This window comes from Saccostrea echinata, unplaced genomic scaffold (genome assembly GCF_033153115.1).
Source record: "Saccostrea echinata isolate AGI-Se365-2 ecotype Australia unplaced genomic scaffold, CSIRO_AGI_Sech_v1 ptg000002l, whole genome shotgun sequence".
Taxonomy (NCBI): Eukaryota; Metazoa; Mollusca; class Bivalvia; order Ostreida; family Ostreidae; genus Saccostrea; species Saccostrea echinata.
In genome coordinates this window covers 19,475,482-19,503,204 of record NW_026889751.1, presented here as the reverse complement: position 1 = coordinate 19,503,204, position 27,723 = coordinate 19,475,482, and the positions used below count along the sequence as shown (strand labels likewise).

Sequence of the window (27,723 nt, the reverse complement as noted above, 5' to 3'; positions counted from 1 at the left end):
TCTAAATATTTATAGTCTATTAATTAAGTGTATCAGTGATTTTTTTGGGTCAAAATGCCACCGATATTCGGCTGTTTCCCCTCACAAAAATTAGCTATTTTTTTTCCCAATTTTTAGTATATTTTTCCCAGTTTCAAACATACGGAAATTATCTTTTAATTTTGAACAAAAGTCGCTAAATTTGCTGACAGAGTAAATACGTTTTTATTCTTCAATTTTAATCTCCAAATCCATGCACATGCAGTCGATTTTTTAATGAATGTGTAAAACAATGCAGATATCCATATAAGCAGATTAGTAGCTTATAATATCCTAAATGAATTGGTAAATAGTTCCAAGATACAAGTCTTGTTGCATCGTTGACATCATGATCTTGGTTTGACCGCCATTATTATATAGAGGGTCAGGCTAATAGCAGGAAATGAACAACACATAGGGTTTCACTAAAATTGGGGAAAATCAAACAGTACAGACTGTAAACTTGATTATCAATATAAGACAGTATACTAGGTAGATTATGAGTCTAAATGCTGGTCATTTTTTTAATGAAATTAGACAAAGCAATTCCAAGAAAATACTGTAGAAGCTACAAGGTGTGACTAATATAAGCCATGTTCACATTCTATAAAATATTGATGTAAATTTATTTTAAATGATTATTTTCTGAATTTAAATCAAATTCAAAGTTAAAATCAAACAAAAGCTGTTGTTGTTACTTAGTTTGATTATTTAATGTATTTTTTAGCATTCTAATTTACTATAAATAATTTTTCCCAATTTGAGGAAAATATTGCTAATTTTTCCCAATTCAAAAGGAGGGGGTGGTGGTTTAAAAAACAAAAAAAATCACTGTATATGTATGCTTAAAACTACATTGTACCACAGTTAGGTGTATTTTCTTTTGTTAAAAGTGTGGGTTATCTGTACATAACTCACACTTTTCTATAAATTCTGCTCATCAAAGATCAAAGCAGGACAAAAAACCTTTCAAGAACCAAACCACATTATTGACATTGAACAATCATCCGGACTAGCTACATACACCAAATTCAAGAGGAAAAAAATTATAAATCATAGAAAGCATTAGACAATCATTATCAATTGGAAACTTGGATTTTAGACTTTGACTTACATTAACAAATAAGAACAAGTGAAGAATCGTTTGATTAATATTTTTTTCATTTTTTCTAAAAATATTCTCATGGCCAGTTAGCTTTTACCTTAGTATTGGTATTGATATCGTAGGTATTTCTTAAATGATTCCAATATTATCTATTTATAACCCACCAAAACATTTGGTACATAAAATTAAAAACGTATTTGAATACTTAAATTCCTTTACATTAATTTTAAGTAATTTAAATCATTATGAAAAAGATGACCCTATGTGCACGAAGAACATTAGGTAAAAGGTAACAGTAAATACTGTAAAATAAAGAAATTAATTCAGTTTCAAAAGTGAATAATTTGATTTTGACATTTTAAATACAGGAAAAAATCAAATCAACATGTCTTATTGAAAACAAGCACATTTTCAATAACACACGTCAGTTAAAATTGTAATGTAGTACATGTAAAAGACTTAGATATGATCAATTTTGGTAAACTATGGTACAAGTGACTTAACCCATATAATACTGTTGATTATGTGCAGATACCCGATAGCTGTGGTCATAATGACAACTCAGAAGCTACGCTCCCTCGTGTCATTATGACCAAGTCCATCGGGTATCTGCACATAACCAACAGTATTATGTGGGGTAACTACTACATACTTATCGCTGCAAAAAGCTGAAATAGAGTGATGAAATATTTCTACGATATAGATTTCTTACGGAAGCTTATCTGTGTTAAACTTTTGAGAAAATTTTTGTATTAAATAGTGGTTCAAATGACTGGTAATGTTAAAAAACTCGGCTCTTTAATAATAATAGATTCAGTGACCCTTAACCTTGGTGATAGCTATCTCCTTTATTTCATTTTTTAAAAATATTTCTTCTTACATATTTTACCTTATAATCATGCTGAAAAATAGATTGATAAAACAGTCTAACAACCGTATTTTCTTCTTTTTTTTTAAATTCAATTATCTTGATTACTTCAGGTACTGTGCACTCAAAATTAAAGTCTGACACAAAACTATGAAGGGAGCAACACCAGAGTTGCTGTCCTTGTTGCAAAGAAAGCCAGAAAATATACGCAACATTTGTATCTTAGCACATGTTGACCACGGTAAGCAAACCACAGAATTTCTTTTAATAAGATTTTGATACCAGTTTTATTCTGCTAATGAACACCTATATTCTCATAGGGCTTTGAGTACTGACCTTAAAAGTAACAAAAAGTAACTATTATCAGAGTACATTGTATAAATATTCCATTAATTATTTTAATGTATTGTAAGATTCTTACCTATAATAAAATGATTGTTACTTGATGTATATCTATACAGGCAAAACCACCCTGGCTGATGCTCTGGTGGCCAGCAATGGAATTATTTCACAGAGAATGGCAGGCAAGGTATGGGTTTATTGAAATAATACCTTCTTTCTTAACATATGGCTAAAATTTTGCATTTTAAGCACTTGCCCTTTTCTGCCTTGTGTACAAGAGAACCTTATAGGAAGGAAGCTTAAAGCCTCTTTGTTCAGAAACTTGAGATCTTGGGAGCTAGTAGCTCTAGTTTACACTAACAGTTAAGAATGTGTTATCGACTTATTTCAGAAAAAAAATGTTTTGAAATATACTGTTTTTTTAAGCTTAACTTTATCCTGTGTGGGATGTCTGTAATTTTATATGGTAAGAATTAAATTGTGGGATGTTTGTATGCTTATACTATGCTAAAAATTAAACTTAACCAAATTTATTTTTGTTAAATTTCTTTACAAATACAAGTATATTGGACACTTTCAAATATGACCATTGAATGATTTATGATGGGAAGTATACTGTGCGATTTTTTTTTCATCAAAAATACCTGTATAACCAAATTACAGTAATTTTTCTCTAATATTGTACAGCATTCTATTAATAATGAACCAAAAAATTAATTACAGCTTCGTTACATGGACAGTCGAGAAGATGAACAATTACGGGGAATCACTATGAAATCCAGTGCCATTTCATTAATATACAATTATAGTAAGTTATTGTTTATATAGCTGTAGTAAAAGAATAGTTGGAATTTTATTCATTGCCATGAATGTGATTCAGTTATTAGTGAAGAGAGTAATTTATACGTCCATTTACTGTAGATCACTTAATTTTTGTGACACCTTATTTTCATGAAATTCTTGTTCAAATTGTTTTTTATAAGCAATACAAAATTTTCACAAATTTTGGTTATTGCTATATGTAATCTTTGATAATAGAATTATTTGTGAGAATGAAATTTTTATGAGCAGACAGTCACACATAAATACGTGAAAATAAAGTTCTTGTGATAAAAAAAGATTTACAGTACACAGTAAAGAAATTTTTAACGTTCATATTCCTCTATGTACCAATACATATTTCACAGCATTAATAATGTCTTGTATCATGGAAATAAGTACTATACTCCCATTTCTATATTATGTGCTTTGCTCCTAGTTCATGTTACTAACAACAACATACACATAAATATCCAGGTCTACAGTACTTTATCTTAATAACTCCCATTTCTCTTTTGAGAAAATCTTTTAAGGTATTAACTAAGATACTTAAAAAAGGTTGAATAGAATTTCACTCATGTGCCTTCAAGGAAATATTTATATTTCACAAATCAGTTAGAATTCCTACCTGTTGATGTTTAGGATTCCTGATAATTTCAGAAAACGAGGAGTACCTAATTAACTTGATTGACTCCCCAGGACATGTAGACTTCTCCAGCGAGGTATCCACTGCTGTCCGACTCTGTGAAGGGGCTGTGGTTGTAGTGGACGTAGTGGAAGGTGTTTGTCCACAGGTACAGTTATATCCCTTGTTCAAGTTTGAATTAAGATTGAAACTTGTTGATGTGACTATAAGTAAAGGTATCGGAATGTAAAAGTGAAAAAGGTATACAAAGAATCTAAGAAACCAAATTATACAAGGAAAGCGAACTGTTTTGTTGAAATTTGATTAAATTTTACAAGATTATGTAGTCTGTCTTATTTCTCTTGTGACTTTTCATCTAGACTCATGCAGTGCTTCGTCAGGCTTTTCTGGAGAATATTAAGCCAGTGTTGGTTTTGAATAAGATTGATCGCCTGATTGTGGAAATGAAGATGGAACCCATGGAAGCTTTTTATCATCTTCAGCAAATTCTAGAACAGGTAAATATGACATGCAGAGTTTGTCAACACAGTAAAACTTTTTAAAAATTGTCTTAGCAGAATGCTTTTGTTCTGAAATCTTGTCTGTAACTATGGAAATATTTAATCCATTATGGTTGATTCAACTTTTGTTTAACCCAGAATGCTGTCTAATCCAATAAATTTGACTGGAATTTACCTGTGTCGAGATTAGACTCGTTTTGGTGCATTTAATGCAATTCATCTTAAAAGAGTAGCAAATTTTGTAATTTTGTACCCATACTAAGCAACAAATGCAGATTTTCTATGTATGAATGTCATAATTTTTTTCCTTTCAAATTACGCATGAACTGAGACTTTTCTTTGGTCGTCTTAGGTAAACTTGGTGACAAATGAACTTTTCACTGTAGAGGCCATGGAGAAATCTGCTGTGGTAAGTCAGGATTTTATAAAATTCTCATTCATACCAGTACATGCATTTATAATTTAAGAAATTATTTTATACATTGATTCATTTGTGATTTACTACATTTCTCAATAGCTTAAGAGACCAGTGTAAATATCAATGATGATACATGCTGACAGATATTTTACTAGAGCTAAAAATGTGTGGTTATGACTTTGATAAGTTTTACTTTGGTAAGCTATCAAATATAACACAAGAAGTAAACTTTGGTAAATGAATTTGTTTTTCTTTCAGGATGTCGATGGTGACAATGGAGATTTATCACAGGTACTTAATTACTTTAAAAAAGTACAGTTTTGACAGATGCCTTGTAAATATTTATTCTACATTTACATTAATTAGTGTTTTTATTGAATAAATTAATTAAATTCCAGATGCATGACTGGACAAATTTAGAGGACGAAGAAAATAGAAACATCTACTTCTCCCCAGACCAGGGAAATGTTATTTTTGCCAGTGCATATGATGGCTGGGGTTTTAGGTAGGTAATGCCTGTTTCAGGGTATTTTACAATGAATATTTCTAATCTCCAATACCCGTGTACAAAAATTTCATACCTTATGGCTCTTTTTGTCATTGAGAATGGGCATTAATGAAGCTAGTAAAACTGAAACTATCCTGAATGCTATTGTTTTTTCCTTCATATTTGCAACAGCAAAAAAAATTGTTGGCCAAATTTGTTATGTTTACCGGGGATAATCTGAAACATTTCTTAACAGCATTCAGGATTTTGTAGTGCTGTATGCCAGTAAAGCCAGAATTAATCAGGAAGTACTATGTTTATTAAATATTTCAACAATTTGAGACATTTCTTTACAGCATTCAAGACTTCGCGGTGTTGTACGCCAGTAAGCTGGGGATCAATCAGGAAGTTCTACAGAGAACCCTGTGGGGAGATTTCTTTCTGAACACAAAAACAAAAAGAATCATGAAAGGGGCTCAGGTTGTAGATCTTGTTTATTTGTTAAAATAGGTTTTATTTGGTTTCATTTAAAAAAAATGTAAAAATTGATTATGTTTGACACAAAGTACATGTGTGACTTTTTTTTTCAACAAAAAGAAATTCATGTAGTCAATAAAGTCTACTGTGGAACCATTATACTTCATGGAGGTTCAATTTTTGTACACCACACCCAGGAATTTATATTGAATTATAGGTGTAGTCTTTTATAATGACATTAATTTGTACGTTAAATTCAGTCCTCTTAAACCTGTAAGGTATTAAGAATTCTCAAAGATTGGAGACAATGAATTAAATGATTCCACAGAAATATCTAAAAAAAAAAAAATGGAATTCCTGCACATGACCAATTCATTTAATGGATTTGGAGTAAAGTGCTTGACAATGGAATACATGCATATTACATTTCAGATTAAAGCCAAGAAGCCCCTCTTTGTGCAGTTTGTCCTTGATAACTTGTGGTCTGTGTATGACTCTATATTCATCAGAAGGTAAATGTAGATTTCTTGTGGATTGATAATTAAGTTTATTTCATTGTTATGAACTCTAGTTTATGACTTTCTTTCATCTTGTTAAGTTCTGTCATTTTAAAAACATTTTCTATAAAATTATGAACACAATCAGTTTTAACTTAATGCACTGATTAAGGTTGTTTCTGTTTTTTGATAGAGATAAGGAGAAGACAGAGAAGATAGTTACCTCCCTTGGCCTGAAGATTCCCCCTCGTGACATGCGACATTCGGACGGTCGGGTTCAGCTACAGGCTGTCTGTAGTCAATGGTTACCTGTGTCCAGTGCTGTACTCAGTAAGTGTCCTTGAAATTTGTTTATTTATTTTATTAGTTCCCTACTAGTGAATCCGGAGTGGAATATAAATTTTCTCCTTATCTGTCCACCCATAGCCTTCTGTTCGTCTGTCCCTCTGTCTCTCTGTCAGTCTGTCCCATGGTTTTCCATACTTTTTTCCTAAACACTTGCAGATATTGAACTAATATTTGATATTTACTTTGATGATTTTTGAATGAATTACAGGCTTTTTAATTTTTAAGGGGAACTCAGAATTCCCACTTGGTTTTCTGTACTTTTTTCCGAAACACTTGACAGTTTGTAAATATTGAGATGAATTTTGGTATGTGAGTGTTCTGTGAAGAAGTCACGTTTTGTTTCACTTAAATGATTTTTAACAGAATTTGCAGCCTTTTTTAAAGTTTTTATCAGGAACCAGATTACACTTGCCAGTAGGGGGCTAATATTGTTAATGCAATACTGTCAGAATGCTTGTTACTAGTAAAATTTATCCCAAAATTATTAGTTTTATCATGTTTTCATTTTTATTTCATATAATTGGTAATATTTAATGTAGTTTACATAATTATTTCAATTAATATATTTAATGATGCAAAAAGATTGATTTATTTTGAAGAATTTTTAATTGCAGGAGTTGTAGTCAGTAAACTCCCCTCTCCACTGGCTCTCTCAGAAGAAAGGGTGGAAAAACTGATGTGTGCCCAGATGAGAAAGTTTGACTCACTACCAGCAGAAACTCAGGGTCTTAAACAGTGTATGCACTTTTAGATAAACATTATTTGACCATAATTTCCTCATATTTACCTTTGAAAAATGAATTTGTCTATTAGTAAAGCAATAACAGGTGTATTAAATATTTGTCGCCAAATGGATGTATTGAGAAATGACAATACTGTACTTGTATGTTTAATGAAAGTATGGGGTACAGGTTATTTTTACTTTTTGATGCAAACTATGTATTTCATTCTTTACTTCACAGCATTTTTAAACTGCTCTGCCTCAGAAGAATCTCCTGTGATTGTGTTTGTCTCCAAAATGTTGCCAGTTGACAAGAAAATGCTCCCTCAAAACAAACAAAGGTAGATATTTAGTAGAGAATGATTATAGCCAATGCTACTTTAGAAAACAATTTATTTTCTCTGGATTTTCATAGATTTTACTTGCAAGTATGGGGGAAATTTTTTTTACTGAAAATACATGTATGATATTCTGCAGTACTGTATATTATAATGCTTCATTTTCAAAACAAGTCTAGAGTTTTACATTTTTCCCGTATTTGGATAGACCGTTAACAGAAGCAGAGATTGCCGAGAGACGACGAAAAGCCAAAGAGAAAATGGCAGAGAGAGCGGCAGCTAGAAATCAGGAGCAGACAACTGAGGCAGCAACTCAGGAAGGGGACACTAATGAAGGTTGTACATATTAGGGATTCTGAAATGTATAATCACATTTTAAACATCTGTCAATTTTAAATGTTCTTCTATTGCGTCTTGTTAATTTATAAGGACACCTTCCAAAAACACAGTTTACTATTTTTTGGAATGAACAGTAAGCAATGTATATGTAGAAGTACAAGTAATGTGATTTGTCTGTCAGGTCAGAATGTACATAATCATTTTTAAATCATAAGAATGACTTCCTTTACAGCCCTCAACCCCCTTCCCGAGGATGACCCAGAGAATAAAGAGAAGGAGACAGACTTTGTCTTTGTTGCGTTTGCACGGGTATTTAGTGGCACCATCAGAAAGGGACAGAAACTGTATGTTCTGGGACCCAAACATGATCCAGCTCTGATATCCAAAAAGGTAGATTAAATTAAAGGTTATTCAATGGGATTTTAACTTCTTATGACCATATTTCTGTAATGTTCTGACCCATTTTAGCTGTAGGTTTAGTAATGGATGTTTTAATACAAATCAGAGAATCAGTTAAAATGGTGTGCCAAATTTGTAATATTTTTATTTGTTGACACTTTTCATCCTGTTACAGATACAAAGTGGTGAGGAAATAAAAGAAGTGAATAGCATTCAGGAGTTGTCACATGATGACCATGTGACCTGTGTCACTATCAAGGAACTGTTTGTATTCATGGGGAGGGAACTAGAGGGGATGGACCACATCCCAGCAGGGAACATACTGGGTTTGTATCAGAAATTACTTGTATTATTTAATTAATATTATACATTTATTGACTGGGTTCGAGGGCAACATGTGTTTTGTCGGACCCAAGAACCAAACTGTTTGGTTTCAGGGGTCAACAAAACGCATTTTGCCGGAGAACGCAGTCAATAAATGTTTTGTTAAACCTTTTATTTATTTATTTCATCATTATTATTTTTTGACATACATGTATGTCAAACACCAACGAATGCAAATGAGATTTAGCTGACCCTGCCTATTATGTGACGTAACCAGTCCAACATCTCATCGACAGGTCCAATATCTCACTCCGAGGTCAAACATTGATTTTTTTATGCCCACTCAGTAAAACATTAGAAATGTTAGACTTTTTTTTGTTTTGATTTATATAGGAACTAACTTCTAAAGGTATTACAATAATTAATATTAATAGTATTAAAATTTTTATGTAAGTCATGATTAAACTGTGTAGGCAAATATGCAAATTACTGAATTTCAAGATTACCTACATGTATTTTAAATTATATATTTGATTCATGCATTAAAGATTATGTGTTCGATTCATAATGAGAAGAAGAACATATTTTTTTATTGATTTATCAAAATGAAAGCTTAATCAAGTTTTCTTTTACTCTTGTCTAGGAATTGGGGGTTTGGAGGATCATATTCTGAAATCAGCTACAGTGTCCAGTACCTTAATGTGTCCAGCTTTCTGTGATCTCTACTTTGATGCAGCTCCTATCGTCAGGGTGGCCATTGAGCCTAGTCACACTCGTGAGTATAAGTCACAGTGGCCTTTGAGCATACTCACTCTTGTGAGTATCTGTCAGGGTGACATTGAACCTAGTCACACTCATGAATATCTGTCAGGTGATTTTGAACCTAGTCACCACAGTATTCTGTCTGTCTTAAGTATCTTGAAGATTATTCATGTGGTATATACTTCAATATAACTGTCATTGAATTCATAGGAGACAAATACTGTAAAAATTATTAAATCTACTGATTTAAGTTATTTTTTCTCACTTTGACCAAGCTTTTCTGATTAAAGAGTGTTCTGTCATCTCTGCCCTTCTGTTGTGTTTTGGCTATACTTTTTACATTTTCATCCAAAATCACTAGGCCCACTTAAATCAAACTTGCAGCAAATCAGTCTTGGTGGAAGGGAATGCATATTGGGCTACATCCACTTTCACTGGGAAATAATTAAGAAATAATGAAAACCTGGTGATTTCATTCCAAAAAAAATCTTCTTCTCCAGTTGTAAAGGCCTGAAAAAGCAAAACTTATATGAAAGTCTCCAGACAAAGTGAAGATTCTAATCTGTTCAATTCATGGCACCCAAGGATAAGATGGGGCCACATGTTTTACATGGGAATACAAAGGAAAAATATTGAAACTTTTCTTAAGAACAGCATGGCCATTAATATTGATATAATATGCAAGCATCCTCTTTACTACAATATACCCTGGTAAGTCTAGGTGTGGGTGGGGGGATGTTAAACATTCAAAATTTCAGAATACATTCATGTCTGAGAAATTCATAATGACATCTAGTGGACAATGTGTTTGATCAATTATAATGTTGTATGAGCTCTCTGTCAACTTTGCAAATTTTTAAACTCCCAGGTGAAATCTTTTATCCAAGGACTTCTAGGAGATTTTTTTTTGGGGGGGGGGGGGGGGGGGCATGATTCTGATAATTAAAATGCCCTAAGTTCCAAGTTGCAAATTTTGTGTTTTGAGTCCATGCATTAGGGCATCAGGTCTTAGGACAGTGTCCATATTTTCAGGCCAATTAATAATTAGTTTCAGCAAAATATTCTTAAGACTTCATTTCAAATTAAAGATGAAATATGTCAAGCAATGAAGATCTTTTAATATCTGCCACCTGATTTTTGCGAACCAGTTTTTGGTACTTAAAGCATGACAATATTTTCATGAATTTCAATTATTGATCTATATATTCTTTGATAATACAAAGATAAGTGAGAATGAAATTTTCATGAGCAGGCACCCATGCTTAATTACACGAAAATAAAGTTCTTGCAAGTAAAAACTGATTACAGTAATTTATTTTAGTAATTACTAAAGCCACTAGGTTTATGGTTTGTAGAAAAAGAAGAAAAAAGTTTTGGACAAGTTTATAACACAGCAACTTTAAAAAAAAAATTATGTGACAAAAGTTGGCTCGTCTTTTAATAGAGTATGTAGAAATAATTACAATACTGAGGTGATCAAGGCTCAATAGGAATCTTGCTTGCTCAATACTGATGTTAATTCACTGTTTTAATATCTAACATTAGTTTGAAAATACACATTGTTTTCATCCATGCAGTGTTTACTTTGTTTTTAATTTAGAAGTGTTTATAATTCCCTTCAGATATATATTGATAATGAATTATAAGACAAAAATTGAATATTCATTACAAGATTTCATTGTGTTACTGTAGCATACTGATACATCAGTAATTTTGCATACCCCTTATATAGAATATAACACAGAGATGTACATGTATACATGTAATTCACTGCAGATATTTGATTTTCTTCACATGTTTGTTCCACAATTGAGCAACAAACAGATTGTCATTTGTATCTATACATAGACCCCAGGGTCGACTCAGTCCACAGTCTAAGTAACGGAGGAATTGTCCATCCTGGTCTATGATGTGGACACAGTAATTGTTAACATCAACTGTAAGGATGTGACTCTGACTGTCTGTGGTGATTCCTCGTGGATAGAATGGTGTGTTCTTTAGAGCAGCAGTATGTCCAGTGTACCTGAATCTCAGTTTCCCGGCCTGATTGACCACCACTACTGCTCCAGCTCTATCATCAGACACACAGATATCCAGGTTCTCGTTCTCAGTTATGTATCTGTTATAAAGAGAACGAGGTGAATAGAGAGGTTTACCTTTATCATCAAACTGAATGCTTTGTTTCTCTGTGGAGCCAGAGTAACAGACAACTTTTGTTTGTGTGTCATCATCACTGACCATGATAACCAGGAGGTCACCAGAGGAGGTAGTACAGACACCTTTAGGTTTCCAGTTCTGTAGTCTGATCACCTCCTCTATCTTCTCATTCTTCACAGTGTTCACAGTTCTATCTTTGTAATCAGTATAAACTAGATCTCCACTTTTCTTCACTGCTATGTCCAATGGTATTTTCCCTGACTTGGTTGTGATTGACTTGACTAGTGATCCCTGATTGATGCTGTATAGTTTCGTGGTGCTGTCATATCCACTTGTCCAGATTTCTTCATCACTCAGACAGACCACATTGTAAAGGTTGTCTCTATACCCAGTGTGTATGGTGGTGACAGTCTCTGGTTTATCAAGTAGCTGTTTGACTGGAGGAGAGGATCCAGTTTCTGGTGATTTCTGTGTTGTCTTCATGCTGTAGCCATGTTTATCTGATATTAAGGAACTTGATGATAAGGCTCCAAACAGTTTACAAAGTTCTCCTTGGATTTTTCCAGGAGTGAATTTGGGTAAAGATGACATGATTTTGTGTGGAAGATTCCTATATAACAGTACATTAGATGTGATGCTTAATAGTTTTGACAAGTCATTACAGTCTATAGCAGTTTCAAATTTATTAATTTCATCCTTGATGTCAGAAATTTTCTGGTTTATTTCATCCAGATGTTTCTGTAGAGTTTGTAACTGTGTATTTTTCATCTCATGAACTTCGGCTTTTAATTTCTTGACAAGTTTGTCAATTTCTCTGTGCCAGTCCTCTCCATGTTTTGTTATGGCTGTTGAGAGATCTCCATATTCCTTTTCTAATTGACTCATTCTGTTTTGTAGATCAGAGGCAATGTCCTGGTAGGTTGGATAAATTTTATCATTTAATTCATTGTGTTCTTGTTTAATAATTTCCATTTTTTCATTGAAAACTTCCAAGAATTTAGATAATTCATGACCTAAATGTTGATTAGATGTGAGACAGCTAAGACAGACAGGAATATCACATTTATTACAGTACATTTCACATTGTTCTTTGTCATGAGTTTTACATCCAGGGTAGATGGGAGTGGATTTTCTATCTTGGAAGTCAACAATTTTATGAGGTTTTGAAAGATCAGCAGAAAAATGTTTTCCAACACAAGCTGTACACAGGTTGACAAGACATGTATCACAGTGCATCTGTACCACAGCGGTCTCACACAGGTCGCATCGCATCAGGTCCTGGGCACTAGTACGGGGATCCATCATTAAATTTTTCTTGAAGCATATAAAGTTAAAATATTTTCTTAAGAATATTTACACAAGATAGAGACAGAGAATTTGGTTTGGTGATAGAGATAGACAAGTCACTTATGTTTACAATATTCATGTGAATCTTTGCATGAAAGAGGATTTAAGAAATAGATGAATTTCATTCCCCATTGCTGAAGCCTCATTAAAGGATTTTAACTTTTTAAAATGATCAAAAATGCTTAAGTTACCTCCTATATTTATTTCCTGACTTCAGTAATTATGGCCGTCCTGTCGATCAATCTCCAAGTGCAGTCTCTATGTACTCTGATCACAAGACACACCTGTGTTATCTACCTGTCAGGAGTTTATACTTCCTGGTCTAGATGGAGATTTAAATACCTTAAAAGCAGGATTGGTATTTATAAAGATTTATGAATGTAAATTTACTAAGAATACAGATTTTCAATTTTTATGCCCCCGTATCGAAGATTCGGGGGTATATAGTTTTTGCGCTGTCTGTCCGTCTGTCTGTCTGTTTGTCTGTCTGTTTGTCCGCAAAAACTTCAACCTTGCCCATAACTTTTGATTGGTTGGAGCTATGGCTTTCATATTTCACATGTGTATTCCTTGTGACAAGACCTTTCTTTGGGTACCACCATATTTGACCTTTTGACCTTGACCTTGGAGTTTGACCCAGTTTTGTAAAATTTTACCAAACTTTAACCTTGGCCATAACTTTTGAACAATTTGTGCTAGGGCTTTCATACTTCACGTGTGTAGTCCTTGCGACAAGGCCTTCCTTTGGATACCAACAACTTTGACCCTTTGACCTTGACCTTGGAGTTTGACCTACTTTTGGAAAAATTTAATCTTGACTATAACTTCTGAACGGTTGGTGCTAGGACTTTCATGTTTCACATGTGTAATCCTTGTGGTAATACCTTCTTTAGGATGCCAACAACTTTGACCCTTTGACGTTGACCTTAGAGTTTTACCTGCATTTGGAAAACTTTAGCCTTGGCCATAATTTTTGAACGGTTGGAGCTAGGGCTTTCATACTTCACATGTGTAATCCTTGTGACAAGACCTCTCTTTGGATCCAACAACTTTGACCCTTTGACCTTTGAGTTTTACCTACTTTTGGAAAACTTTAACCTTGGTTATAACTTTTGAACGATTGGTGCTTCAGCTTTCATATTTCACCTGTGTATTTCTTGGGAGAAGGCCTTTCCTTGGGCACCATTAATTTTGACCATTTGACGTTGACCTTGATGTTTGACATACTTTTGAAAAAACTTTAACCTTTTCCATATCTATTCAATAATTGCTGCTAGGTCTTTCATATTTGACAGGTTTATTTCTCGAGACTAGACCTTACTTTAGGTACCAACTTATTTGATTTGCATTTGAGAAAGTTTAACCTTTGCTATAAGTTGCCATACGGGGGCATCAGTGTTTCACAAACATATCTTGTTGCCAGACTAATATTCCACTGCTTATTAATTTAAGAAACAAAATATTATTTTAAAACTTATATTCAGATGTAAACATAGTTGCATGGTCATGTGATCAAATCATATAAAGCCCAAAGGGCTTTATGGAAGATTTAATTAATTGTGTACCAACCCCTATTTACATACCGATAAATGTTCAGAAATGATACCTTATTACTTCCAATTGATAGTAATTGAAGTTTACATTTATGACCGATTTGAAATAATTTTAAAGCTATATATGGCTAAAAAATAAAAATGTGAGATTGAGTATTGATAAAAATGATATATGTTATATCCGTTCAAATTAAAATTTTCACCGATTTTGAGATTAAATAACCTCTTGTTTCCATAGTTAAATAGACTTCAAACTGTGTCTGTTATTTAAATGCAGAGTCAGTAAATAAGGTGGTTATGGTTTAAAATTTCTAATATCTTTCAAATGTGATTGATATAAATTGTGTAATTTACAGGAAAGTCCTATATTTACATAAAGTAATAAAACAAATAGAAAGATCTTTAGTGTATACAATGGTGTACATCAACTGTGTTGAATATGTCGACCACTTGTGACGTCACTGTGAAATTATGTCTATTGTTTATGAATAAACAATGAATTTATGGTCATGTGACCAACCTGTTTATATACAGGCTTAAAAATGTCTCATCATTCAAAGAGTGTCATATAAGGGAAAACATTTGTAAATGTAAAAATATACATACATACGAGGGTTGTTCGAAAAGTTTGTGGACTGATGCGATAAAATCAATACTATGTAGTCTATGCTTACAAAATTTTTAATGAACATAAAACAACAAAAGTTAAAGAGATGTTAAAATTTTTACCTTGATACCTTGAATATTTTACCAAATTATCATAAAATAAAAAAGACATTATATGATCACCCGGCGCTGTCGCCACTTAGTTTCATGACGTCATTGTTTTTCAATGTACGCATTCTCTACCTCATACACTTATCTTGATGGGTTTCCTGGGAGTTTAGTAAAGATTTAAACCCGTCTTGTTTATATGATTTTACAATGTCATAAACAGTTGATTTTAATACATATAATATTGTAAATAGATCTGAAAGATCCTCACTTGATTGTAACAGCATATTTGCTTGTCGGAGTTCAACATCTATCACACATGATCAACGTCACTTTTCGACGTGACAAACTTTGAACACTCTTACTACAAATCGACATTCACTTTTACATCTCTCGTCCCTCTAATCTTTTTCGGCGTTTAAAAACAAGTACTCTGAATGCATTTTATTTTTCAGTAGCCCATTTAAATATTTCCTAGGTCTATGCCATTTTTTTCAGAGGGTGAAACTTTATAGAATGTTGGAAAAAGAAACCCACCCCCATTTCTGATGTCATTACAACCCCATAATTGTTTGGACATTTCATATAAATTTTACGATAAAATTTCATAGAACTTATAGAATGGGGTAAAAATTGCAAATTTTACTGTACAATTGTCATACCATATGAGTGAATTAACGGGATTTTTGAATGACGAATGCTCATATCAAAAAAGAGTTTTTTCTAAGTTACTTACGTAGAAAAAACATAATCGACGAGGTTGCGCCGCCTGGACATACCATTGCTTTCAAAAACATCAACAACTTATTAAAAAACAAAACTAATGATGTATAGTTTATTATATAAATAAAAAAGAAGATGCTGATTAAACTTTAAAAAATTCATTGATGTATCTTAAGCGGTTTTAATTTTATTGCGCTAGTCCACGAACTTTCCGAACAACCCTCGTATATATATATATATATATATATATATATATATATATATATATATATATATATATATATATATATATATATATAAATCAATTTCTGCATAAAAAATTTGAAAGGTTTTTGTTGTTGACTTCTTCACTTTTTCAAAGAAAATATAGAAATGTCACAAATTAAGAAGCTCTGTTTAAAATTGCAAAAATGGGTTTTGAAACAAGATGGGATAGATTGAACAATAATTGTTCCTGAACTTATTTATTGACACTAGCTTGGGATAAGGTTTTGAAATGGTTGTGTGTGTTTGTTTTGGAATCTGTAAAATCATGTTACATTCTGTGGTCAGTTTTCATGGTTACTGTATACAGGGAAATTTTTGCCCCCATTTTATTTTCGCCCCTTTTGCCTTACTCACAGGTGGGTGAATTTAAAATGGAACGAATTCAAAGAATGCAGTATATTTTCTTAAACAGAATTGTAACATTTTCAGCTTCTTCTCTTGAACCACTGAACCAATTTCAACCAAATTTGGCACATAGCATCTATATGTGAAGGGGAGTAAAAATTGTGAAATTCATGACCCCTACCCCCCTGGGGCCTGAGGGGTGGGGCTAAAACCATCAGAATTAATGCAATCTTTAAAAATCTTCTTCTTTACTCCTGGGCATCAAGCAGGCAAACTGTTGGCATGAATGTAATAAGCATTGAGCCCTCTACCTAAATTGTGAAATTTATGGCCCCAGGGTCAGGGGTTCTGGTGCTAGGGTGGGGCTCTGTTGAATATGTAGTGAAAAGCATTATTCTTAAAAAATCTTCTCCTCTGCTCTTTGGTATTTAGAAAACAAACAATATGCATAGTTATGATGAGGAAAGGTGTCTCTTCTAAAATTGTGAATTTCATGGCCCCTGGGTCAGGGGTTCTGGTGTTAGGGCGGGTATCTAATGATTATATAGTGAAAATGCATTAATTATTCAAAAATCTTCTCCTCTGCTCCTGGGTATTAAGCCAATGAACTAAGTACATAGTTATGATGAGAAAGAGTGCCTCTTCCAAAATTGTGAATTTCATGGCCCAGGGGTCAGGGGTTCTGGTGTTAGGGTGGGGCTCTGTTGAATATATAGTGATAATGCATTATTTCTTTAAAAAGCTTCTTCTGTGCTCTTGGATATTATGAAAACAAAATAAATACATAGTTATGATGATGAAAGGTGCCTCTTCCAAAATTGTGAATTTCATGGCCCCAGGGTCAGAGGTTCTGGTGTTAGGGCAGCGTTCTGTTGAATATACATGTATAGTGAAAATGCATTATTTCTTTTAAAAATCTTCTCTGATCCAGGGCAAACAAACTGAAGGCATAGTTATGATGAATAAGGGTGCCTATTCCTATGTTGTGAATTTCATGGCCCCCTGGTCAGGGGTTCTGGTTTTAGGGCGGGGCTCTAATGATTACATAGTAAAAATGCAATAATTCTTTGACAATCTTCTCCTTTTCTCCTGGGTAATAAGCCGATGAACTACGAGTATAGTTATGATATGTAAGGGTTCCTGTTCCAAAATTGTGAAATTCATGGCCCCTAGGTCAGGGGTTCTGGTGTTAGGGCAGCGTTCTGTTGAATATATAGTGATAATGCATTATTTCTTTAAAAATCTTTTTCTTTGATCCTGGGTATTTAACAAACAAACTGATGCATAGTTATGATGAGTAAAGGTGCCTCTTCCAAAATTATGAATTTCATGGCCCCTGGGTCAGGGGTTCTTGTGTTAGGGTGGGGCTCTAATGATTACATAGTAAAAATGCAATAATTCTTTGAAAATCTTCTTTTCTCCTGGGTATTAAGCTGATGAACTAAGAGTATTATGATATGTAAGGATGCCTCTTCCAAAATTGTGAATTTTATGGCCCATGCATCATGGTTCTGGTGTTAGGGCAGAGCTCTAATGATTACATAGTGAAAATGCATTAATTCTTTGATAATCCTCTGCTCTCTTTCTGGGTATTAAGTAAGCTTACTAAATGTAAAATTATGATGAGCAAGTGTGCCTCTTTCAAAATTGTGAATTTCATGGCCTCTTGTTTAAAACATGAATCCATTGTGGCGAAGTTATTGCATGATACTCAGGTGACCTATAAGGCCCGTGGGCCTCTTGTTAACAGACTTACTCATCCCCCCTTCCCACAGAGAAGTACTGTGGAATCATCAATGTTCGTGGGGGACCAATGTTCGTGGATTTCATGGGTCATCCTTATCCACGAATTTACATCCCAACGAACAATTATTTTGTCAGCATATTTATTCATTGAATCTTCTGTATATACGAGTTATCCACGAAATTACGTCCCCACGAACCAACAAAATTTTGCTTACCCACGAACATTGACCCCCACGAATTAAAATGATTCCACAGTATATCATACAAAAGATATTTCCCTAGTATCTGAGTGGAAAATTAGGTACAGTACTAAAAAAGAGGCCTTTACCTGATTTAATTAGCCGAGATATAAGTAACCAATGGAGTTTTTAGCTCCCCTGAGCCAAAGGCTCAGGTGAGCTTATTTGATCAAAGAGTGTCTGGCATCCATTTTTAGCTCACCTCAACAAAGTTGGGGGAGCTTATGTAATACCCTTGGCGTCGGCGTCCCAGGTTAAGGTTTTTGGAGCAGTTTTCTTTTCAAGTACTTCTATGGCCTATATTAGTCAGAGATGCATGGAGGATGCTTCTAGTGTGTTTCATTGTACCAGTCAAGGTTTCAGAGGCTGCAATTTCAGCTAAAGAATGACCAGGTTAATGTTTTTGGAGCAGGTTAAAGTTTTGGAGCAGGTTAAAGTTTTTGGAGCAGGTCTCATTTCCAAGTAACTATAAGCCTATATTGACTAAACTTACATGGATGATACATCTAAGGATGCACACTACTGGACTGGATCTGACCTACATTTTCTGGATGAGTGACCAGGTTGAAGTTTTTGGAGCAGATGTCATTTCCAGGTAACTATAAACCCTATATTGACCAAACTTGCATGGATGATACATCTAGGGATTCACACTACTGAACTTGCTTCAGATGCTGGATCTGACCTACATTTTCCGGATGAGTAACCAGGTTAAAGTTTTTGGAGTAGATCTCATTTCCAAGTAACTATAAGCCCTATCTGAACCAAACTTGCATGGATGATGCATCAAAGGATCCACACTACTGGACTTGCTACGGATGCTGGATCTGACCTACATTTTCCGGATGAGTAACCAGGTTAAAGTTTTAGGAGCAGATCTCATTTCCAAGTAACTATAAGGCCTATATTGACCAAACTTGCATGGATGATACATCTAAGGATGCACACTACTGAACTTGCTTCGGATGCTGGATCTGACCTACATTTTCCGGATGAGTGGCTAGGTTAAAGTTTTCAGATAAGTCTATTCCCAAGTAACTGCAAGCCCTATCAGACCAAAGTTGCATAAATGTTGCATCTAGGGATGCACACTCCAAGGTTATTAGTTGAGTGTGGGACTTTGCCTTACTTAAAGACAACATTCGTTGAGGTGAGCTCTGTAATTTCTGATTACCTATGTTCTTTCTTCAGATTATGGCACCTAAGATTTAGGTAGTGCTAACATCTGGAATAAATTTTTTCCTATTGTACATATATATACATGTATATGGGGAGAAAAAAATTCTTTTTCTCCAGAACAGCAAGGTCATATTAGTCCTATTGATATTAAAGTATCCTCATAATTTGTAAACTCAAAATTGGTCATGTCATGACTGCTTGGGGCTGAAATTGTTCCACAGTAGGGGTTTAATTGACAGACGGACAGTAAGATCACCGTAGGGCACTTGCATGTTAATGCTGACCACATTTAAATGAAATATACTTTGAGCAGAAAGATTAAAATTTGTAGTTCATAAATGTTAATTTTAAGTATTAAATTTCATAAATTTTTCATGTAAACAAAGAAGGAAAATATCTTATTCTGAAAAACAGCAGGGCCAAAGTGACTCATGTGATCATTCTGGCCCGTGGGTCTCTTGTTTTTAATTCCAGGTGACATGCAGAATCTAGTGGAGGGTCTGAGATTGTTGAACCAGGCTGACCCATGTGTTCAGGTTCTGGTTCAGGAGACAGGTGAACACCTGATCATTACAGCAGGAGAAGTTCATCTACAGAGATGTGTGGATGACCTTGGAGAAAGGTTAGATAACTGCATTGGCAAAGTGACCTTCATCTGTCTCAATGTCTGTTTGTCTGTAGACAATAAAGTTTGAATATGGTGATTCATCGCTGAGAAGATTTTGCATTTATGCGAGTCATGATTTCTTAAGTGCGTTTGAGCTTGTTTTGACTGACAGTACATTTGTTCCTTTTTCTTTAGATATGCCAAGATCGATATCAATGTGTCTTCACCTATTGTCCCATTTAGAGAAACTATTGTCCCTCCACCAAAAACAGACATGGTGAACGAAACCATCTCAGACCAACGTCAGGTCATTAAGAAAGATACTGAAGACGATGAAATCATTGAGCCAGGGTTAGTTGAGGTCAACACGATCAATGGGAGGTGTACCCTCAGGATCAGGGCGGTGCCCCTACCGGAGAATATCACACAACTACTGGAGGAGAATCAGAATTTGATAAAGACAATGTCTCAGATCTCAAAGGCTCACGGAAAGGGGAGGGGGGGTCTGGAAGTCCAGCAATCTGTGATAGACTCTATCAGAGAATTCAAATGTCAACTCTGTAAAGTTTTCAAGACCTCTGGAAGGATATGGAGGGATGCAGAAAATCAGATATGGTCGTTTGGACCTAAGAGGGTTGGACCAAATGTACTACTCAATCGTGTGAGGGGATATGACAGAGCTAATGTGTGGAACTGTGTTGAACAGAAACAGTGGGAGCTGAAGCTTAGACAGTATGATAACAGCATAATCAGTGGATTTCAAATCGCCACCCTCGCTGGGCCTCTTTGTGAGGAGCCCTTAAGAGGGGTATGTTTCATTATTGAGGAATGGAACTATATTAGGAGTAGTCACTCAATTTCTCTTGATGAAGAAGTCCATAAAGGGGAGGTTACTGAGATCAATTCCTGTGATAATCCTACTTCAGTCAGCCAGGCTGAAACTGTGTCCCCTATTCAGAGCGAAACTGACAGAGATGGCAGTGAGTCTGAGACTGAGTCATCTGACAGCGAGATTGAGCCATCTCAACCGAGACAGAAGGAGGGGCACAGTCACGTGTCAGGTCAGCTGATTTACTGTGTGAAGGAGGGCTGTCGTAAAGCATTCCAGACCCGACCTCAGAGACTGATGGTAGCTATGTATAAGTGTAATATACAAGCTACTGCTGAAGTCTTAGGTAGGTGAAATATAATCAGAGCATAAACTTATTTTTGTAGGGGACTTTCTTCTGGATACATGTATCTGTAAATGGGGGGAGGGGGGTGTCCTAGGAAAGCACTTTGGCTGAATTGATGAGTTCTGATTCAGCAGTTCTCTTTTCTATTTGCTTTGGAAAACTGTATGGTGTTCTAGGGAATCAGTTTTGCTGAGTTACTGAGCTGTAATTCAGTAGTTCTGTTATTTACCAGGTATTTGCTGTACAAAAACTGAGAGGTGTTCTAGGGAAGCAGTTTGATCAATTTATTTAGTTCTAGCTAATTCAGTTGTTCTGTTATTTATTTGCTGTAGGAAAACTGTTAGGTGTCCCTGGGAAGCGTTTCAGCCAAGTTATTGAGTTCTAATTCAGTATATCTATTTTTTTTCATTGTAGGAAAACTGTGTGGTGTCCTCGGGAAGCGATTCGGTCGAGTTATTGAGGACACAATGATGGAGGGATCTCAGAACTTTAACATTAAGGCTGTGTTGCCTGTGGTGGAAAGTTTTGGATTTGCTGAGGACGTGAGGAAGAAGACGAGTGGTTTGGCCAGTCCTCAACTGGTATTCAGCCATTGGGAGGTCGGTATATCCATGTCTATGTAGCTTATATATATAAATACAGTTGAACTTTGGTATCTCGAACACAGATATCTTCAATGCCCTGGATATGTCGAAGTGATTGGGAAGTCTTAACCACATATTTCTTAAGTATTTTACCCTTGATATCTCGAACCCTAGGATATCTCGAAGTTTTTTCCTTGGTCCCATAGAGTTTGAGATAACGAGGTTTGACTGTATGTCTTTTGTATGGCACAAAAGTTTCAGCTTAATAATTGTGCATTTAGTCCTTTATGAATGTATAAGTGTATTATTCATTCATCATATTTATAAATATATCTTAACAATGTTTATAAGAGGAATTCTGGACAAACAGCAGATTGCAATTATATTACTTTTTGAAATAGATTGAAAAGTATTAGTTTCCACCCTTGAGACCATCACAGTAGCTCAGTCGATAGAGCGCTCGCTTGGTGATTGGAAGGTCGTGTGTTCAAATCACAGCTGCGACTGACCTAAGTCGATAAAAAAATAGGTAGCAACTGTTCTTTCGCTATGCGCTTGGCTTTTTGAATGAAAATTGCGGGTCCTTCGGATGAGACCTTAAAACCGAGGCCCCGTGTCATAGTATGCATTGGCACGATATAGAACCCTCACTGTTCAATGGCCCTGAGTGCCGAGTATAGGTCTAAATTTGAAACCCTTCACCAGTATATGGTGATGTCTCTATATGAGTGAAAAATTCTCAAACGGGACATAAAACAACATACAATCAATCAATTCACCCTTGAGTCTGGAATATGATTTAATATTTTAAAAGTAACTATTGCAGCAATTCTAAACAAATATCTTATTACCTTTATAAATTCAGTCCTTAAGAAATCTAATCTTCTGGAAAAAAAATTTAACAGGTGTTGGATGTTGACCCTTTCTGGGTGCCCACCACAGAGGAGGAATACGCTCATTTTGGAGAAAAGGCGGACTCTGACAACAGAGCCAGACATTATATGAACCAGGTCCGAAAACGGAAGGGACTCAAAGTGGATGAGAAAATAGTGGAGCATGCTGAAAAGCAAAGGACACTCACTAAAATGAAATAAATCATGTTTTGTTAAATTAAATTTTAAGCATGTCTGTGTTGTTTGAAATAAATTGTTAAACTGTTTTAGTCTTGTTTGTGCCATTTCATTATTTTGGGGTGTAATTTTAATATTCTCTGTACAAACCTCACTCTTCACATGGAAATACAATGTATCCATATTTTACATTTCTAACTCAAATGGACTTAAAAATCTATATGTATACAGTTCCTAGACCTTCAGGTTCAGGTGAACTTAAAATGTCTATTTGTATACATTTTATGTTCCCCTGAACCAGAATCCTCTAGATGTGAGCTTTTTTCTGATGAAAGTTTATCTACCATTATACATATACATGCTTATACATATATATGCATACTAGTCTGTTGGGATGTTTTTGGGTTATAGGCATATTCATTTCAAACTGTTTGGCATTTTCTGGTCTTCACCAGAAAATCAGGCCAATTTCGGTCAAATTTGAAGAGAAGCTGGGTGAAGTAGAAATAATTAAAAGTTCAAAGACATTGATGACCAAAGAATGGAAAAATAATTTATTTAAAAAGTTATAAAAAAAAAACTTAAGATAATGTGTTGTTATTTAAAACTATTATTCTGCTGAATTAGAAAGGACAACACTTCTCCATGAACTGCAGATTTGGTACTAAATATACTAAAATTAAAGCAAGCATTCCCTTTGCGATGCAGATTGGAATTAAGTATGTGTTTTTACTTGCACTGATGAGCTTTAAAGCATAAAATTAAAAAGGAACTGAACTGTAGTGATGAATTCTTGGGGTTATGTTAGGAAAACAAATAGGAATGAAAGGTTTTTAGGTGTTAGTTCTACATAAAATTTTGAATAATTGATTGAAAAAGTACATTTAAAGATTATCATCCCTTCATAAAAATATACATGCATTTAACCTAGCTTGAAAGGTTAATTTTATAAAGATGAAAAACAACCAAATAACAATTTTAAGAAATGGAATAATGACTGGGTTGTCAAACTCTAGTAATACCTTAAAGGATCATGTTTCCATCTGATTATATCCATTTATTAACTTCATTCAAAAATTTGCAAGTTATATCTCTGTAAAGTATTAAGTGACTGTGTAATTTAACTTGTCCAAACAAGGCCTGTACATGCCCTAGACAAATCTAAATTAAAACAGATTTTTATTTAGAGAGTCACTGTTGATTTGTTTACTCATCAGTAAACCCCACCATGCAGTTAATGGATAACAAAACAAGCTGGTATTGTATAATTGTCAGTGTCACAACCTTTAGTTATACCTGATGGTGACCACCTGCAACGCACATACCATTCTGCCTTTAACAAGTGATAAGAGAGACAAGCAGCACTGATTCGCTGGTCTGACTGGTTAGTTCTCAAGGTCGTTAAATGTCCGTCACTCCATTGACTTTAATTTACATTTTAGGTCCTTATGTTGGCCAGATTTTATCTTGATACCTTTCAATTTAGTTGCTAATTCAAGAACACCAATATATGATAATTTATATAGAAATGTTGATGGGCGTGAATCCATGATAGTGCCAAAGAATGCATGATCTGTATATGGTACGTCGATCTGCATTAATAATTGTGCTGAATTCTGAATTGAATATTTTAGAGATATTACAACAACTGTACAGTATGATCTTGAAAAGCTGCTTTTTTCTTCTGCATAATTAATAAATAAGCTTGTAGCTAAGAGTAATTAACCTCAGACTGACCTATGTACATGTATAAGCAGACTTAATTTACTGAATACTCATGGCTAACTTATTGATCTATTGAGGCTAAATTACTGAAAATGTTACATTTCAAGGAGATAGTGTTTTTCTTCCTTGCAAGAATATTTAATGTCAGGCTCTTCCATGAGAACTTGTTTATTTATGGATTTAGAGTGATCTGCCCTTAGATGTAAGCTACATACAATCTGTAATAGCTAGGGCCTATTCCTCCATGTAATATTATTTTAGACCAAGATAAAGTAATGAGATACATTACTTGCATGTACTTCCCCATGAAAGTAAATAAGTGAGTTATTTTCACTTCAATCATTGTCTAATTTGGACAATCCTGAGGAAATTTAAGTCATGACAATTAAGTACCCTATATGTTGAAAATGAACTAGATAATCACAATATGTATAAAATTTTCCTCATGTCCAAAGAACATTTTTCATTAATAATTTATTTTAGACAAAGACTTTACTACCACGTAAATAAAAGACTACATATACTGTAACTGTTTAGACTGTGAGTTTTAGTGAGGCCTGAAATTGGGTGCAGCAATTTAAGCCAGCAGATAATTCAAATGCTGTGAGTACAATAAAATTATGAATGTCTATAGCTAACATACATACCCAGTATACATGCACATGTTTATAGTAACTCCCATAGTTTTTTTTATATGATTTTTATCCAACATCTGTGTTTTCTATCATTTCAACATGCAAGATAATTATGTTGACATATGCAAGTTACCAATATTTTTAGAAAATCTGATGTAAACATGGGTAAATTTACTTTCTAATACCTGAGTATCTAATATCAAACAAGCAAGATAATTATGTTTACATGCAGCTTCTTTATGTCAACATGCAAGATAATTATATGTAGACATGCAACTTAAATATGTATCCATGTGAGATAATTATTGAAACATGCAACATACTTATGTTGACATGCAACTTTTATATGTCAACATGTGACTTATTTGTTAACATGCAAGATAATTATGATGACATGCAAATTAATTATCTAAGTCGCATGTTGACATTTATAAATAAGTTGCATGTTAACATAATTATCCAACACAATGACATAACGAAGTTGCATGTCAATATAATTATCTCACATGGTGACATAAATAAGTTTCACGTCAACATAATTATCTTGGATGTTGACAGAAATAGGTCACTCAAAATATTATCATGCAAACTGACATACCTAATTAACTCGCATGTTGACAAGAATAAGTCCCATGTCAACATAAATATTGTCTCATGTCAACATAAGTATGTTTCATGTTTACATAATTATCTTGCATGTTGACATATATACACTGTACAATCATATTGCTACATAATTATCTTACATGTTGACATTAATAAGTTGCATGTCAACATAATTATTTTGCATCCTGCATGCATGATGTACGTAAGATACTTGTGTTAGAAAGTAAATTTATATACCCATGTTTAAATCTGATTCTCTTAAAATATATCGGACTTGCATGCTCACATGATGATATTGCATCTTGATATAATTATCTTACATGTTGACATACTTTTCTCATATGCAGACATAATATATCTTGCATTAAGGGGGCAGAAATATGCCATGCACCATTGTATAGAGACAATGCAAACCTATACATACATGCTATTTCACTCTAGCTGTTTTCAATTGTGTCAAAAGAGAGATAACTCTTGTCTGTTAAATTCACCCTTTTCCAATATGTAAATTTAGTGAATGAAAAGGGCAAAAATAAAATTGACAAAATTGAAAAAAATTGCCCTGTATACAATACATAAAAACAATTCTGCTTCTTGGGTATCACTACAAAGTATTGGATTTTTCTCTTCTTACATGTACTGGTCTACACTGTTAATCCTTATATAAATAAATTAACAAAACTCAACGATAAAATATAGCGACATATTTATTGCATCACATTTTGGAAAACACAGTTTTGATGTGATTGAATTGAACACATTAGCTCTTGAACCTGGTGATTTTTTTTTTACAATATGATAAAGTGATTCCGAACAGAATCTGTAGCTAAACACTTGCAGAAAAAGTCCCCTTACTCTGGAAATTCTCAGGTTAAAAAAAGAGCAAAACACAATATTTTACTGGAAGCACATACATTCCAAAATACATTCATATCAAAATATGTGAAATGTATAAACAATGACAAGATGTAAAACTGGACATAAGGTGGATTTCATAATATACATTATGTATGTACACATACACTTTGTAATACTAGTTTTCAATTGACATTCATGAGAAAAAAATTCTTATTAAACTATAAAGAACAATACACTTATCATATATAATACACTTAGTCTAGTATAAATGCCCTCTAAGGTGGGTAAAGTAAATGCTACACTTGATCGAAACTTATAATAATGCAATATAAAAATAATAATGTACTGTAATGTAATATGATGCTCTGCTTCAAATTTTCCAAAAAAAAAAAAAAAAAAAAAATCCATAGGTGCTGCCCATCTTATTTGGTAAATGAATTAAGGAATAACTGTTTAATTTTTTGGTTTCATGATGTGATCAAGCAATTGGCTTGCATGATAATTTGCATAAATGCCTATGGCGTTTATGCATAAATTATCACGCAAGCCAATTGCTTGATCACATCATGACACTAAAAAATCTGACAGTTATTCCTTATATTTTTTACATGCACTTGATTCTGTAAATTCACATGCTACAAGCCCCACCTACTTCTGTCTCTTTCTGTCCCGCCCAGCACATAACTATCAATGAACCAGTAGCTTTACGTAGAAATCAAGTATTTTTACCATTTGTAGTTATATCTTGGACAAAAAAATTTTAAAATGTAAATATTAAATGATAA

General features: G+C 33.9%; 2 protein-coding genes across 2 annotated transcripts; one reads left to right on the top strand and one right to left on the bottom strand.

Moving 5' to 3' along the window:
- Positions 1-2,110: 2,110 nt before the first annotated feature.
- LOC133173910 (elongation factor-like GTPase 1) lies at positions 2,111-23,203 on the top strand. The gene is made up of 21 exons (XM_061308979.1): positions 2,111-2,232; positions 2,453-2,520; positions 3,057-3,141; positions 3,813-3,946; positions 4,158-4,295; positions 4,651-4,707; positions 4,975-5,007; positions 5,115-5,221; positions 5,560-5,683; positions 6,113-6,192; positions 6,371-6,507; positions 7,140-7,262; positions 7,488-7,587; positions 7,793-7,920; positions 8,156-8,313; positions 8,498-8,648; positions 9,290-9,421; positions 20,153-20,300; positions 20,481-21,460; positions 21,875-22,059; positions 22,950-23,203. The coding sequence occupies exons 1-21, from the start codon at positions 2,142-2,144 to the stop codon at positions 23,136-23,138; spliced, it is 3,348 nt and encodes a 1,115-aa protein (XP_061164963.1). The 5' UTR covers positions 2,111-2,141; the 3' UTR covers positions 23,139-23,203.
- On the bottom strand, positions 11,096-12,878 carry LOC133201101 (uncharacterized). The gene has a single exon (XM_061336899.1). The coding sequence runs from the start codon at positions 12,868-12,870 to the stop codon at positions 11,176-11,178; it is 1,695 nt and encodes a 564-aa protein (XP_061192883.1). The 5' UTR covers positions 12,871-12,878; the 3' UTR covers positions 11,096-11,175.
- Positions 23,204-27,723: the final 4,520 nt, after the last annotated feature.